Here is a 16,334-nt window from a genome sequence, read left to right on the forward strand (position 1 = left end):
AAATATGCATCGGAAACCAATCATACTCATTCCTAACATACACTGAAAATAAAAGGAAGAATAAATCTCACGGTTCTTGAAATCTGAAAATTTGTTGTGTCTTTGTAACCAAGAAAAGAGCTTAGTCTTGCATAACTATTGAACAACTACTCCTAAATAATGAAGAATGCATAATTTTTTAGTTTCTTAAAGGAGGGGGGCGTCTTTCTCCTCTTGGGTGGCTGCCCCCCTTCTCTTCTCTCATTCGTTTTATATCCTAGGAAACCCTAGTCTCTATTTTACAAAATAGTCCTCCCTTAAGTTAATAGTTTACATTTAAGTACTTCAATAACTATTTTCCATAAAAAGAAGAAATAGCCTTGCATGAAATCTTCAAGCTCTGACTTAAAGGAGCTAAATTACTGATATAAAAACTTGGATGTCAGTTTAGAAGCTTCGGAACATAATTTGGACTCGTTTCTTCACGAAACCTGTTTGCTAGCAGAATTCAGTTGTTATCTTTGAAAAATCATATCTCCCTCATATGATATTTTTTTTGGCTAAAATTTGGAACGTTCATATAAAATTGAGTCAGGAATGTAACAAAATTGAGTTTGTACCGATTGGACTTTTATAACTCCAAATATTGAATTTTTAATGGATAAAGGTCAACAGTGACAAAATACGAGATTTGACTTTGAAGGATGTTATTTCCATGATCTTTTTCTTTTTCTTTTTCTTGCATTACATTTCCAGAAAGGTATGGATTTTATCATTTTAGTTCCACTGGAATCACGTCATTTCGATCTCTAGAACTCACGCTCTGCACAAAACATCAAGTGAACATTAAATCTATCAATTATCTCTAATTTACTTCTTTTTGTATTTTTCATCCAAAAATGCCTTCAAAACATAAATAAAAAATATGAAGACATTTTACATATAAAACATGAACAAAACATTAGATAAATATAGGTGAAACTATCGAATAATATGGTTATATAATTGATATTCTTACTAACTTGTTGCCTTATTCTTTCTTTGTTCATATATGATCCAAGCTTTATATAACAACTCTAGCTTCAACTTCAAGCGGTGTATTATGGAATATACTATATTATAAAGATAATATATGTACTTATCTTATATAGAGTTATTTTATGTAGTATGATCTACCTTGTATTTTATATGTTGTTTTATTCATATGCAAATTCTATATGTTGTTTTATTCATATATTTGCATAGAGAGAGGATGACTACTATATTTTATTAAATCTTCTAATTTATATAAAACTCTATTATAATATTTTCTTCAATTGTTTTTATGAGTACATTGTAGTGCGTAGTACTTAATTCAGTCTCATTCTTGGAGACAAGCATAATCTTTTTAGATTCTAAAAAGATATTTATTTTGGCACCTTATGAAACCACGTACAGAGGCACACATGCCTACTTAATGCCTCAAGGTCCAAGAAAAACATTAAGCAAATGATTCCAATTAGCAAGATTTTAAGCAGATTTATATGTGAAAATGGAAAATTAAATATATTCAGGAACTGTAAATTTGTATACAACTTTGAAGAGTAATATATATAAGTAATTTTATATGTCACACATAACTGTAAGTGTGTGTTTGTTTTTGTAGTTAAAATACAAAACAAACACTCATTAAATATATTTATTTTTACATCCTAAATAATTTTTTTATGTTGAAAGTTAAGTATACGAGGAATTGTTGATTGTTACGTGGTTCATATGAAGCTATTATGCACTTGATTATAACTTCACTAGACTAGTTGCCATCTGCGAAAAAGAGAGATATTTTCAGAACTTATAGAAAATATTATAAAAATTATTTTTGAGATATCATATATAATTTAAATTTTTAAATTGAAATAATTTTTTAATATAATATTAAAATTTTAATAATTATACCATTATGAATTTGAATCTAATGACCTTATTCTACAATTAAGTATAAGATAAAGGTGGGATTGTGTATAATCATAATAACGCTATTTTTTACAGGTACCGGTGCCGTGAAACATATTTTCTTGTCAATTTTACAAGTAACCTTGCCAATGTAGGAATTTTGTCGCAAAAACAGACTGTATTTGATATCACCAACAAGAAGTATATATACACACAGCAAAAAAGGGATGATTCTCCGAATTTCCCCCCCAAAACAAAAAGTTACAGCTCCAAACTAGTGTAAATAGTGAGAATCTCATGTTCAAGCCTAGCTAGTCGTTCTCAAAAACAAATTTTATGGGTTGAAAAAGAAGTGAAGTTCTTTCAACAGCCAAGATTGTAGTTCTTTTTCCTTCGGACATTGAGTGGCATATTCCAAATTTCAACATCAGAGGATAACAAGTGCAATACCACTCAGCCACCACCTTCGGCACTTGTCATTAATAAAATCATTTAATTTCCCAGCCAAATTCGATGGTATAGGACTATCATTGTGGCCCCTGAATTGGCAACAACTTCAATCGATCTGGGTCATTTGACAGCTTTGAAATTCAAATTCGGTAACCTTAGGTAGATTTTAACTTGATGGCCAAAAAACAGAAATTTGACTTAGCTGGCTTCCCTGTAATTGCAGACCAAACCTTCACGCTCTAGGGGTGCAATGTTCACAACTCTTTCTTGCGCTACAGAAGGTGGTTGTTCCGATGAGCTAGCCTGACTAACACCAGCAATCTTTCGGCACGTCTCCATAAGGCAGTGCCTGCATGTTGGGCAAGATGAGTGTGAGCTAAGCCACTCATCAATGCACTTCACATGAAATCCATGGCTACACTTGGGCAAAATTCGAACTCGATCACCATGTACAAACTCTGATATGCATATGACACATTGTGTGTCCAGCCCTGGCAATTTACTCTTCTCTGGGGAGTAATTCTCTATAGGAAAAGTTCTCAAGGCTTTTTTCTTGATCCCTCTATTGGAAGAATGTCCATTTAAATATGAGCACCTTACTGCACACCTTATGAAAGAATTTAGTCCAAGTGAAACAAGGAGTGCACATATTAGGACTATAAGGACCATAACAACATTTATATCGAAGTGCTTATCGCCACTGGCATTAGGATTCAATGGATCTTGGATGTTGCCAGAAGGTGAAGGAGATGCAATGGAAGATGGTTGGGAAAGAGGGTTGTGTAGTAACAGTTTTCTTGGGTGAAAATCCCCAGGAAATTGTTGGAAGAGTAGAGGGGATGTAGGAAACGTGGTAGACATTTGTGTTATGACTATGAAGAGTTTGGATTTTACTTCTTGTATTGGGATTATATATATAGAAGGAAAAGAATAAACCTTTTGAGTTTGTTTTTTAATGAACGATCTTGGATTGCTTGGATTCACCTCTTGTATTGGAAGTCTAGGAATATCTCAGATTTTATGCCCCCACATCATGGTTTATCTTCTATTTTATGTGGATCTTCCACTTAATCAGTACTTTTTACTTTTATTTTTTAATTTAAAACTTTTTCTTTCAAAATTAGCTGAAAACTTTACATAGTAGAGGGAGGAGAATGTTAATTGAGCTACTACACTTTTTAATACTTTAATTTATAGTTATCAACGTAGCCCTCATCAATATAAAGTTTGGTCTATATTAAGTTAATTTAAATCTGGTTAGGAATATACTTGATGAAATTTAGGTAATCTAATAAGTTAATTTTAAAGATTTGTTTCAATTTTTATCTAAAATTATATCGTTTTAGTTTTTTTCTTAAATATCCTTTTTCATGGGGGCAAGAAAAGGGAGCTGAAATTATATAGTTTCAATATTCTTAAAGGCATGAAATAATGAAGTTGTTTTGGGATAGATTTGGTTTCCTTCCTAAGTCGCCAACCCACAACACGGGTTCTTGGGTCGGGTTGATAACCATGGCTTCAATGGGATTTCAGTTCGAAACGTGTCCATCCCACTTTCTGCTGCAAAGTGCGCGGTTGCCTTTCTCGATTGAATCATATCAGCAAATCGTACCAGCTGGGACCTACAGTCCAAGAAATGGTCCATGGAGTTTCTCTATCGGAGAGATAGTGTTTATCTGTTAAGATTCGAGAGGGAGGGCGTTTTATTAACACTTTTTGAACGTGTAGTCCCATATTCCTACCACTAACTGATACTGCTTTTGACCTTGTCCGAACTTTAATCATGGTACAGTAAGTACCCAAAGATATTTTGTAAGAGAATATCTAGAATCTTAAAATCATAACACAAACTAAATGGCTTATCGTCTTTACTGTTCTAAAATGATTGGTCATCATTTAACATATTATTGTGTGTTACAGTGGTGTCTTCTTTTAGAAAATTCAATTTGATTCCCAAATTCTTTTAAAAAAGCATGATTGCATCCTTATTAACCTAAATTAGCATCTAATTACAAGTTTTTTTAAGAAATAATTGACTTGAAAGATGAAGGACTCAAATGAAAAATACAAGTAAAATAGATGATGTCTTTCAATTTTGTTTAAAAAATACATTTGAGTTCTTATCTTTTTTAGCTATTAGGTGATCAGTTTTTTAATTCTAGAATAATTAATTTCAATATAAAAATTTATTTTTATTATTTTGCAGTTTTTATTAGGTGAGAGGAGAGGATAAAGAGGAAATCATCAAATTCTAATAGAAAGAGAAAGAGAAATGTCATTTTTACAATTCTAACCACAAAAAAACATTAGATTTTTTTACAAATACTTTCATATAACAAAGAGAGTATGAATTAAGTGTTTTCTACATTGCAAGTGCAAAAGAATAAAAACATATATAAGCATTATAAGAAATTGGGTTTTGGATTGATTTTAAGTTTTGAAGTAGTTTCTTGCACTTTTGGAGGTAGTTTCTTGCGCTTTTGGAGGTTAAGGTTGGTTAAAGAAGATTATTACGATATTTTCTTAGTTTTTTTGGTTGAAAATAGGTTTGTTAAAGAAAAAATCAATCACCTTAATTTTCCGACCATCATAATGACTAAAATCTAGAGATTCCAAATAACTTGTCGTCTTCTAGGAAAACAATGTGTCGTCAAATTAAATTGGGGTGGATCACATGTCATCATGTCATCCACCCCATTGTCTTACGAAAAAAATTAAGGTCCACGCACATACTCTTTATTTATGGCCAGACGCTTGACCTTACCCTTTTTTGTATGGGTGTGTCGTTTTGTTTTGTTTTTTAATTTAAAACTTTTTTATATTTATAAATAATTTTTAAGTATGTATTTTACTTATCTAGGATTTGTTTTGATTATTTATTATTTTTTAAGTAGCAATTATGTTTTTAAATATATTGGATATGTTAATTTTTTAAAAGATTAGAATTATTCATTTGTTGTTTTTATATTTTTTATATATTAAATTTATTTTTATAAATAAAAAATATTTATTTCTTATAATAGTTTTAATATGTACAATCTTGCATGATATATTTTTTCTTTATGATTTATTCATTAAATCTTATATGTGTATCAATTTCTACATCAAATTGAAATTAATAAACAAATTTATTATATACAATTAGGTAAATGACTCATATTATAATATTAAATATCTTCATCTACTTTTCTCTCTTAGTTTTTTCAATTTTATTTTTGTTTAAGAAAAAAATTATGAAGCCAAAATGGGGTGGTTGGGGTATCTTTTTTCTCTATTTTGTTATTGAACTTGACCTTTTTTTATCTATTTTTTTCTCATATTGTAAAAAAAAAATAGTTTCAAAGATATGTCATTTATTAAATTATATAAAGTTCATAGACATGTTCACAGGTTTGGTTGGTTGACCTGGTTCGCAAATCTAACAAGTTTAAATTATTTTAATATTTTTTCAACATCTTAATATTGAGTTTATGTTTAATTTTATGATTAATTATTTTCTTTTATTATATAGTTAAATAAAAATAGTATTAAAAAACATATTATAATCCCAATGAAGTCTATAACTTAGTTCACAGGTTTAAGGTTCAAGCTTGGATCACCTAGTTCATAGTTTGTTGAGTATATTCAGTGACCGAATATTTTTTTATTCTATATTTGTTTTTTTTCTAGATTTTATTTTTTAATATTTGATTGGTTAAGAAATAAATTACATGATTTATTTTTGTTTATATTCTATAGAGTTATTATTGTTTAAAATAAGTTTTTATCTTTAGTTTGGTGCTCAAATTTATAACCATATATATTTATCATATAATTAAAAAAAAATTATTAAACTGAATGTAGTCTATGATACTGGTTGTTGGGAGAATAAGATCTATTCAATCTGTCATTATCTTAATAACTTTTTAGAACAAAGTTATCATCTTATGTTTTTTTAAGTCAAATTATGTTTTTACCTGTAATCAAAATTTTATTTAAATTTAAAAAATTAATTAATTTAATTTGAGCTTGCTTCCATATAATTTAGTTGAAAATTCAAGTTATACAAATAAATTACAAAATTTTAAAATTAAATTAATAACATAATTAAAAAATTCTTCTTTTTGGCAAGTATATACGTTTTCTTGAACCAACAGTAACTAGCCTACCATTTGTCAAACACGATGGAAGATAAAATCAATATATGACCTACCCAAACTCGAAAGGAGAGCAGCTTAATTATCTAGGTATATGAAAATTAATCTCGAGAATACATACCTCGGCCTTCAAGACAATTAAAATTAATTAGCAGTGCAGCTCATGTCCTTGTTTCTTGCCCTTATTACATCTTCTTATGATATTACTTTTTGTGAATCATGCCTGAGTCAATATTCCCAAGAGAAATTTGCTTCCACTAGATGCTAGCTCTTAGAATTCTAGTTAATCGAACAATAATGGGGACAATCATTCCATGTAATATCCCTTAATGCCTTTTTGCCATTAATTTTCCTGTCTACCAACTCTCACACACTCTAATCTAAAATAATATTTTAGACTAAAACCATCACGAGGTGGCCTTCCCTGATCATCCATCACATCCTGCATCCTCCCGCAATTAGGAAGAGAATGGTGCTGTTAGTTTTGCATCAAGTTGGCAAGCAAGTAGTCAGATTGCAATCTGAGTTTAGTATATTAGTTTCTCCTTGTGGCTATGATTAAAAGTAACATTGCATGCTAGATCTTTGTAGAATCTTTTTATCAGGTACATAAAACCTTCAAAGTGGTATAGCTAGGAAAGTGATTAAATTAAACGTAAAGGTCAAGAAAAGCTCGGCAAGAATCTAGCTATTCATGATCGTATCGCGTCTGTGTACGGTGCTCATAATGTGGATAAGCTTCAGAAATTAAGTTATCCATAGAGAACAGTGGTGTTACTTGTGCTTTTTTTCTTGTACTTTCTTTTCTGGATCCAATGGCTTTCTGTATTTGTTGTGATAAGAAACAGGATATAAGCTAAGCTTTTGTCTGCACGTACTAGGCTAGAAGCCCCACTAGTTTGCACATCCACCTCGGTCTTGGCTGGATTTCACTAGGGTTTTATTTTATTTGTGAGCCCAATATCATTTCACAAATGTTACACACTAGCAATTGATATAACTATCTAATCTCAACAATCTTAGTATATATCTACAGAGATGCATGGAAATATCGAAGTGTGTGTTTGCGTGGAATTCATGTAGCTATTTGATGGATGAATTAAACCGGACTTAATCCTAGCATGACTTCAAGAACGGGATTACACAACTACTAGAGGTACACCTCCTGATGAACCAATTTAATTCAAACCTACACTAGCCATGGACCAGTGTCACCAAATAACAACACAGAAAACTGGGTTGTTTCAAGTAAATAACGGAAAAGAAAAAAAGTAATTTTTGTTTTGCTTTTTAAAAGGCTAGCTTTTAGCAAATCACATGATGAAGCCAGGTTGATTGGGTTTAGATTAGATTGATTGGATTTAAATAGATTGATAATATAGACATGAAAAATCTTACGGTGCTAAGTGAATAACTAATTAATGACATCCTATTATTTAATTACTTACTGAGCCTATTATAAAGAAAAAGTAGATATAATTAGAAGAAAAAAAATCTTAATTGAATATATTCTTATTATTTTTATTTTTGGTGTGTCATGAGTTTTATCCTCTCTTTTTTTTGTGTTTGTCTCTTTTTTAAAACTAATAAACACAGAAAATAATTAATAGAATAACACTAATTTTAGATGCTAATCCAATGAGAATATCAACATGGAAGCCAGTCGTTGCAAAATTCTAAAGCAAACTTTCAATATGAAAGGATAAGATGCTTAGCATGGTAGGAAGGATATGCATAATACAGAGTACTTAATTCATTACCTCTTTATTTTATGTCTATTTTCTTAATGTCTATGGGTGTTTACAATATTTTAACGGAAATCCAACGGCGATTTCATTGGGCTGGCGTTGTGTAGCAAAGGAAGATCTGTAAGGTTTAATGGAATGTTGTGACTATAGAAAAACAAGAGGAGAATGGGGTATTGTCTCTTTAAGACACTGCTTTTCAAGTGGTTATAGAGGCTATGTAGTCCAGCTCAACACAGATGGAAAGAGACTGTTTGTAAAAAGTATTCGACCGTCTTTGATGATAGTTTACCGATTCTAAGTGCAATATTACCAAGCATTTGGAATAGTCTCTGTTATAAAACCAGGAGAGGAAATGACTACATGCACGCAAAATTGTATTAGCTTCGTAGTCGGGAATGGGAAGAATGTTTCATTTTAGAATGACAAATGACTAGGAGATACAACCACCAAACTGTCTTTTCTGAGACTATAGGCTAATGTTTTTTGTCTATCATATTTAGACATATAAACTATAGGCTAATGTACTGTTTTCCATTTGTTTAGTTGACTTGGGACTCTTGTATCCGTCACTATTTCATGCATAATTTATTACGATTATTGAAAATAATCACATTCCTTCTAGTAAATTTTTTTACAAATTCATTGTTCCCTGCATATATATATATATATATATATATATATATATATAAAGATTTTTTTTATATATTTGACTTTGTTTAGTTTATCTTACGAGAAAAAAAATAATAATATAAATTAATTGTGAAAGAGGTTTTCAGTATATTTTTTAGTTTTATTTTTTGTTGAAAAGAACAATCTTATATTATTTATAAACACGCTAAACAATGTTATTTTATCTTTAATGAAGAATTTAGAATATAATTTAATAAATTGCAAAAGTAATTCTTAAATTACATTGTATTGTTATATATATATAGTAAAAGAGAAATTTTATGATGGTAAGTTTGACCTAATAAATTAATATGACTTATCATTAAAATCCATTTTAGCAAAAAGAAATTGTTTTCCTCGTCGTATAAAACCAAAACCAACTTGATAAGTTGACCCTCCCAACCTGTAACATTTACTTTGTCTTGGGTTGAATCCTTCGTTATATTTTAAAATTATAATAATTATTATTTTTATCCAACTCGTTGTGACCTTCCCAACATGTGACTTGCGTCTTACTCTGATTAACCCCCTAAATGTGGTTTTAAAACTATAATAAAAATAATTTTTATTATTAAATTGACTCGGGCTAACCTAGATTGACCCTTCTAATCTGTGACCCATGCTTTGTCCCTGATGAACTCCCAAATCAAGTTGTAGAATTATGATAATAATTATTTTTATTTGATATTAACTCTCCTGACATGTGACCCAAGTTTTATCTTTGGTCAATCCCTGAGTCGAATTTTAAAACTATGATAAGAATCATTTTTGTCCTTACACTGACATATATCAATGGTCAACTAACCCCACTTATAACTTGGGCATTGCTTTAAGTCAACCCCCAAATTAAATTTTAAAACTATGATAATAACCACTTTTATTCTTAAGCTGACTCTAGTTAACTCGAGTTAACTCGACTCATGACCCGAGTTTTGCCCTGAATTGACACCTAAATTAGTTTTTTAAACTATCTTAATAACTATTTTTATCCTTACATGTCTTAGTTGAATAATTTTTTAATTAGAATTTTTTATATTGACATTTAAGGGATAAAAAATAAAAAATATTGTCTTTGAATATATATCATCTATATACCTCTTATTTTGAAAATACATAAATCCACCAAAACATTATTCCAGAAACAGATTTATTTTTATATATTTATTCTTCAGCCAAATATATTTAGTTTCTACTATCTTTATTTATTTTTTTACAACATTATTATTTGACAGCATTACAAACCAATAGAGTATAAAAGGCTTTATGTAAAAAAAAAATCCATTAGTATTATTATTTTGGGGGGGGGCATGGAGGTGGGTTATGCTTTTTAAGTTTTAACATGATCAAATAAATATAAGTCTGGGCTTGAATCTTGCTGAGCCTACTACCCGAGCTGAACTTTCGTTCGATATTTGACAGTTTCATCAATTCTTTTTCCAAGACTCACATTTTGTTTTTCAGGCCTGGCCCACCCATAATGATAGATTGAAAGCAACCCTTCGTCTATCTGGAAATGGGCTGGGCTTCAACTGTAAGCCTCAATATAAATTGGTTGTCGCATGCTCTGTAGGAGCATTATAAATAAGGCTTTCAGGGCCATGTAACCATTCACGCACATACAGTTTTATTAGTCCTTTGAACCATGGGCTGCCTATCGGCTTCAATAAGAAATTGATAAACTATGGACAATTAAAAGGGGAGTGGTTCGGGTCACTAAATTCGTGATGTGTCGGTTCTTCTTTTAATTCTTATATATTCACTAGATTATTGGTCTGTACTGGGACCAATTTTTTTAATATAAAAATATATCTTAGCATTCTATTATCCTTTTTGCAATAGTAAAATATAATTAAATTGGATGGGTTTGATTTGATATAACTTGATCTTATTGAAGAGTTAAAAATCAATTTGAGTTACCAATAAAAATATAGTTCGACATAAAAAATTTAACGTCATGTTATGCACTATGTCAGATAGCTGGTATGACTATGGATTAAGAGGTATTTTGGAAGAGTTAGGAATTAATCATGAAAAAGACATGATTAATAGTATTGAGAATAATAATATAATATGATTATTAGAAAATCTAATAGTATGTTAGAATCTAGATAAAGAGATTAGTTATGTATGAGCAAGACGCATCACCCTATTTATAGCAAACACCATTATTGATTGATTATTTTTTTTAAAGATCAAGTTTCTGTTTGTTAGTCTATCTAAGGTAAAAATCTTCATTATTAAAAAAATTCTTATCTTATTAGGCTAAAATCTAAACATTATAAAGCCAAACATTATGTAAAATATATATCCCAAATCTTTAAAAAAAATGATTTTATAATGTTTTTAAAATGTTGGTTAAATCCTTATGGATAATTGCAAATTTATCATGATACCTATTAATTGATTTTTTTTTCATATTTTTTCAAGTATGATAAAAATGTAATTTTTATTTTTCATATGAAATATGCATGAAAATTTTAGAATTTAACTGTATGCACATGAATAAAATGTATTTTTTTTATTTTTTTCATATAAGAAATTTTTTTATTTTTTTTATTTTGTTTTTTTCCTTAAAATTTAAAGAAAAAATTTATATTTAATACTAAGTTAGTATCTTATAGTATAGGTGGTTGAAAAACATGTGAGAGACCTACAATTAAATTTAAAATAGTCCCTAAATGTTTTTCAAATTTTTTTAGAAATTATTCAAGGTCTGTTTGGCAAAAGCAGACAATAAACATTGTTGGAAAAATTGTAGGGCTCCTTTAACTAAAAATAAGAGGTTTAAAATTGTCTTAAGGTTATGTTTGACAAATATACCACAGAGCAAAATATTGCGTTTAAGTTTGATAAACGCTACTTTAGCATTAATGGACTCAACCATATCACATGGGATTTTAGAATTTTTTAGAATTTATTTGAGATTTGTTTGGCAAAAGCAAAAAATAAACATTGCTGGAAAATTTGTAAGTCTGTTAGGCATGTTTGAAAAAGTACCTTTAACTAAAAATCACAGGCTTAAAAAAATATTGTAAGGCAATGTTTAGCAAACATATCTTAAGAATAAAATATTGTGTTTAAGTTTACTAAACGCTACTTTAGCATAAATGGACTTAACCCTACCATGTGAGTTTGGCTTCCTCGCCCAAAGAGCCAAGTCTAAAAATAAAGTCAAGAAACCAAAACAAAAATTTTAAAATCATAGAGGTTTTTATTTGAATCTTATTACGAATAGTGAAGAACACACACAAAGAACCTAAAAAACATTGATTCAAGATCAAACCATATTATGTAAATTGAAAGGTGAAGGAACATGCACAAACATCATTCAAACAAAATTTGAAGGTTGGATTAGGACAGCAATCAAACAATTATCATGATTATTTGATTTTTATTAAAAACATGGACGAAGAACCAAAGATTAAATGACATGATTTGAATGTTTTTAAAATCACTGGGACCCTAGATTAGCAATTAATAGTCTTTTGTGCATGTATAAGAACCAATAAACGATCAAAACGACATAAAAATCAAAGATAATGTTCATTTAAAGAATACCAACCTATAAACCTAGAAAATACCTAACAAAGCTAAAACCCATAAAAGTGCATTCAAACCCAGAAAAAAGACTCATACCTATTCATGAAAATCACATACACTCGTATCTACATGCTTAAACCTTTAGAAGCAACAATAAACATGTAAATATTAAAATACTTAGGAATCAAAGTCTATAACATATTGTCAACATACAAATATGGTTCTAAATTGTTTTTTACCAATATAAAAGCTTAATTGTAATACATGCATCCACAATTAACCACTGAAACTTCTTAATTTTTTCAATCGCACCCTTGAAAGTTTTGATTGAATTCCTCTAATTTGAGTGGCTTCTTCAAATTGGTCCATGATTTTCAATTTGTTTAGTGTGGCCTTTATCAACTATTATATTTTTAATTTTTTTTAAATTAATCACTGATATTGATTAATTTATATCCCTAAACTTACGAATATGTTGCCCTATAGTCCTTGGTTATGAATTTCTTCAATTTGACAATTAATTGATTCCTAAACTTTGATTTTCTTACAATTACACCCCTGATATCATCCAATTAAGCTTCTGAACATTAAATATGGTCTTCTAAAATTTTAATATTCTTAATTAAGCTTCCAAACTAATTTTTCACCAATTAAATCCTTAATATAATTAATTTCACCCTTTAAAAGTCTAATTAAGTCCCTGCACTTAATTAATTCTTTTAATTTTGATCTAAGTTAATATATAAAATTAATTAAACCTTTAGTTAGACTAATAATTAAATCAAATTAACATATTAAAAATCTAATTAAGTCCTCGGACTTAATTTTTATGCAAATTCATCCAATATTAATTTAAGTTAACCTTAAATTTGCATTACTGTTTCACATTTAGGTCTTTCAATGGTACAATTGCGTTTTTAAAAATGTCAAAGATCTAGTTTGGTCCTTTTATTTCTTATTAATGCATGTAGATCACTCGTCATCTTGTGACATTTAAGATGAGGTTTTTTATATATAAATATTAAGACGATAACATATTAGACTGATTTGGGTTAGCCCGTCAAACCATATAACAGTCATGACCATGAAGACCCATAAAATATAAATCCAAAGAAATTATGAAAGTCAATGTTGAAAGATGAAATTGAAAAAAAAAAAAACAATTTTAAAAAGGACCTAAAAAATAGGTTGAGTCAACCTATATTAATCTGTCAAATTTATAACTTGAGTCATGAGATCATAATTATATAATAGAAATCAAATTAAAAGAAATTATAAAGTATAATTAATAATAAATTTAGTATTGAAAGATTAAAGTTTTCTTTAAAAAATAAATTAAGAAATATAAAAATAACTCAAGTCAACTAGAATTAACCTATCAAATTTTTAAATATATTAGATTATTTAAAAGGATAAAAAAACATATAATTAATATTAAAACTAGCTCAACAGTTGAATTGAAAAACAAGTTCCACTTCTTCTATGATAATTCAAAATTTCTCAATATTTATAGGATTTAATTTAAAAAAAAAGATCAAATTTTCGTTTTCTATTAAACAACTAATAAATTGGCTTTATGTTGTATTTGTATTTATATTTTTACTTTCTCTTATTCTCTTAATGTTCTCTTTCTTTTTTCTTTTCCAATCTCCATATATAATATAATATCTAAAAAAATAATTAAAATTAAATCAACTAAAACACTAAATTATTAAAATTAGACTATTTAATTGTTCAAAGTAAAAAATGATATTAAGTTTTTTGTTTAGCCAAGTCAATGTAGTTAAAGCAAAACCATCATGTTCTATAAATTTGATATATATTCTGTCTATATTGGCCACTATCATCCAATGTTACCATCTTTATGGTATAATCTAGTGAGATAAGAATACGTGCACCTATGAAAAAAAATATTTTTTTGTGTTTTTTTATTTTTTTAAAAAAGAACCTCAAATATGACTCTAACTCAACTAGATAATTAATTCCAACTTTATTTTCAAATAAATCTTATTCCTTAAGTTTAAAAACCTCTCTTTATACTCTATATTTAGAGCCTATTTATTACTCTGATAACAATTATATTTCAAAGTATTTTTTATTTGAAAATATATTAAATTAATATTTGTTTTAATTTTTAAAATTTATTTTTAATATCATTACATCAAAACAATCAAAAAACAAAAAAAAATTAAAGAAAAACAAATCAAATTTTGCAAAAAGACATTGTCATTGGAAGAACAAACAAGACCTTAGTCATTGACTAAATAGATGGCCCACGCAATGCCATGGGCTAGCTCAAATTTTTCATGAAATAAAAAAAAGATGTCCAGCTGATGACAATTTAAGTCAACATGGGTTAAATTAAATAACATATAACCTAATATAGAAGATTGAGATAACATTGCAAAAAGTAAAATAAAAAAACCATAAAGTTCAAGGTCACTTGCAACATGAGATTGTGATAAAAATCAAATATTTTTTTAAAAAAATAGCAAAAAAGATCAAAGCTAAATTAAAAAAGCAAAAAAAAAAGAAGTTAATTGAGTTAACATAACTCACTCAGACTTAAGACTTAAGATGATCCCACTAAAAAAAAGGAGGAAAATCACAAAGTTTAAGGGTAAAAAAGTTAATATCAAATGATAAAATTAGACAAAAATCAATTTCATAAAAAACAACACTAAGAAAAAAAAGACAAACCAAAAGTCAATTAGAGTTAACTTGACTAACCCGTTAGCCAAGATATAAGATCGGAATAAATTCATAAAAATAAAAGTGAAACAAATAATGAAGCTTAATAACTCATTGTCAAATGATGAAATTAAAAAAAATAATAAAAAATCTAAAAAAGGACGCAACTTAAAACAGGATAATATTCAAAACTAATAACTTGGGTAATGAGAACGAGATTACTCAATCAAAAGAAAGACATGAAAAAATCACAAAGTAAAATTTTCAATCATAAAATAATAAAGACCAAATCTAGTATAAAAATCAAATGAAAGAAAAATAATTAGTCATTAAATTGAAAAACAAAAGAAATTAAGAAAACGATAACAAAATAACAATAAAAAGAATAAGGACTGAAATGGGATAAAAAAGGATAAAAGAAATAAAATGATGAGGGACAAACTTATTTAAAAAAAAATAATCAAAAGAATGAAGATCAAATTGAATAAAAAAAACTAAATAAAATAAAATACTTAGGTGTGAAATTAAAAACAATTTAAACTTAAAAAATGCATTAAAAACAAAACAAATACAAATAAAAAAAAAATGAGATAGGAATAAAAATTAAAGGACATAATTATGTTTTGGAATGACTGACACAAATCTTTAGGTTGGGAGAGAAAAAATAGAGAAGATAAAAAAAAAAGATCACCAATACCTAATTACATATCCGTTATGAACACAACCCATCATCATGAAAAGGATAAAACGTCACTCTAAATATTATCACGAATGACTAATTTTAGTAATTGAATGGTCCTATATGTATCGCTTAAATGTCGTGAGAACCGTCACATGCCATGCATTAGCAACTTTTTTAAAATAATATTAAAATTTTAACAATTACAAAAGAGCTTCTAACTCAACCAAAAAATAATAAAAATACCATAAGGAAAACACAAAAATGCCCTTAGAACAATGCTTTTATTTTATTTATTTTTTAATTTAAGGGTAATTATATAACTTAACTGTTCATAAAAATAAAAAGATGAAAATGTCTTTCTATATAAGTTTAATTGTTTTTTGTTTTTAAGAGTATTAATGTGATTTTACTATACAAATTTAAAAGACAAAAAAGTCCCTAGACCCAAGATGTATTTTTTTGCTTTTAAGGGCAACAAAATAATTTCATTATGAAAGAAAGTGTATA

The 16,334-nt window shown here is 28.0% G+C and overlaps 1 protein-coding gene across 1 annotated transcript; it reads right to left on the minus strand.

Moving 5' to 3' along the window:
* Positions 1-2,069: 2,069 nt before the first annotated feature.
* On the minus strand, positions 2,070-3,255 carry LOC105140543 (RING-H2 finger protein ATL78-like). Its single transcript, XM_011047413.1, has one exon. The coding sequence runs from the start codon at positions 3,220-3,222 to the stop codon at positions 2,560-2,562; it is 663 nt and encodes a 220-aa protein (XP_011045715.1). The 5' UTR covers positions 3,223-3,255; the 3' UTR covers positions 2,070-2,559.
* Between the last annotated feature and the right edge of the window lie 13,079 nt (positions 3,256-16,334).

This window comes from Populus euphratica, unplaced genomic scaffold (genome assembly GCF_000495115.2).
Source record: "Populus euphratica unplaced genomic scaffold, PopEup_1.0 scaffold107.1, whole genome shotgun sequence".
Classification (NCBI taxonomy): Eukaryota; Viridiplantae; Streptophyta; class Magnoliopsida; order Malpighiales; family Salicaceae; genus Populus; species Populus euphratica.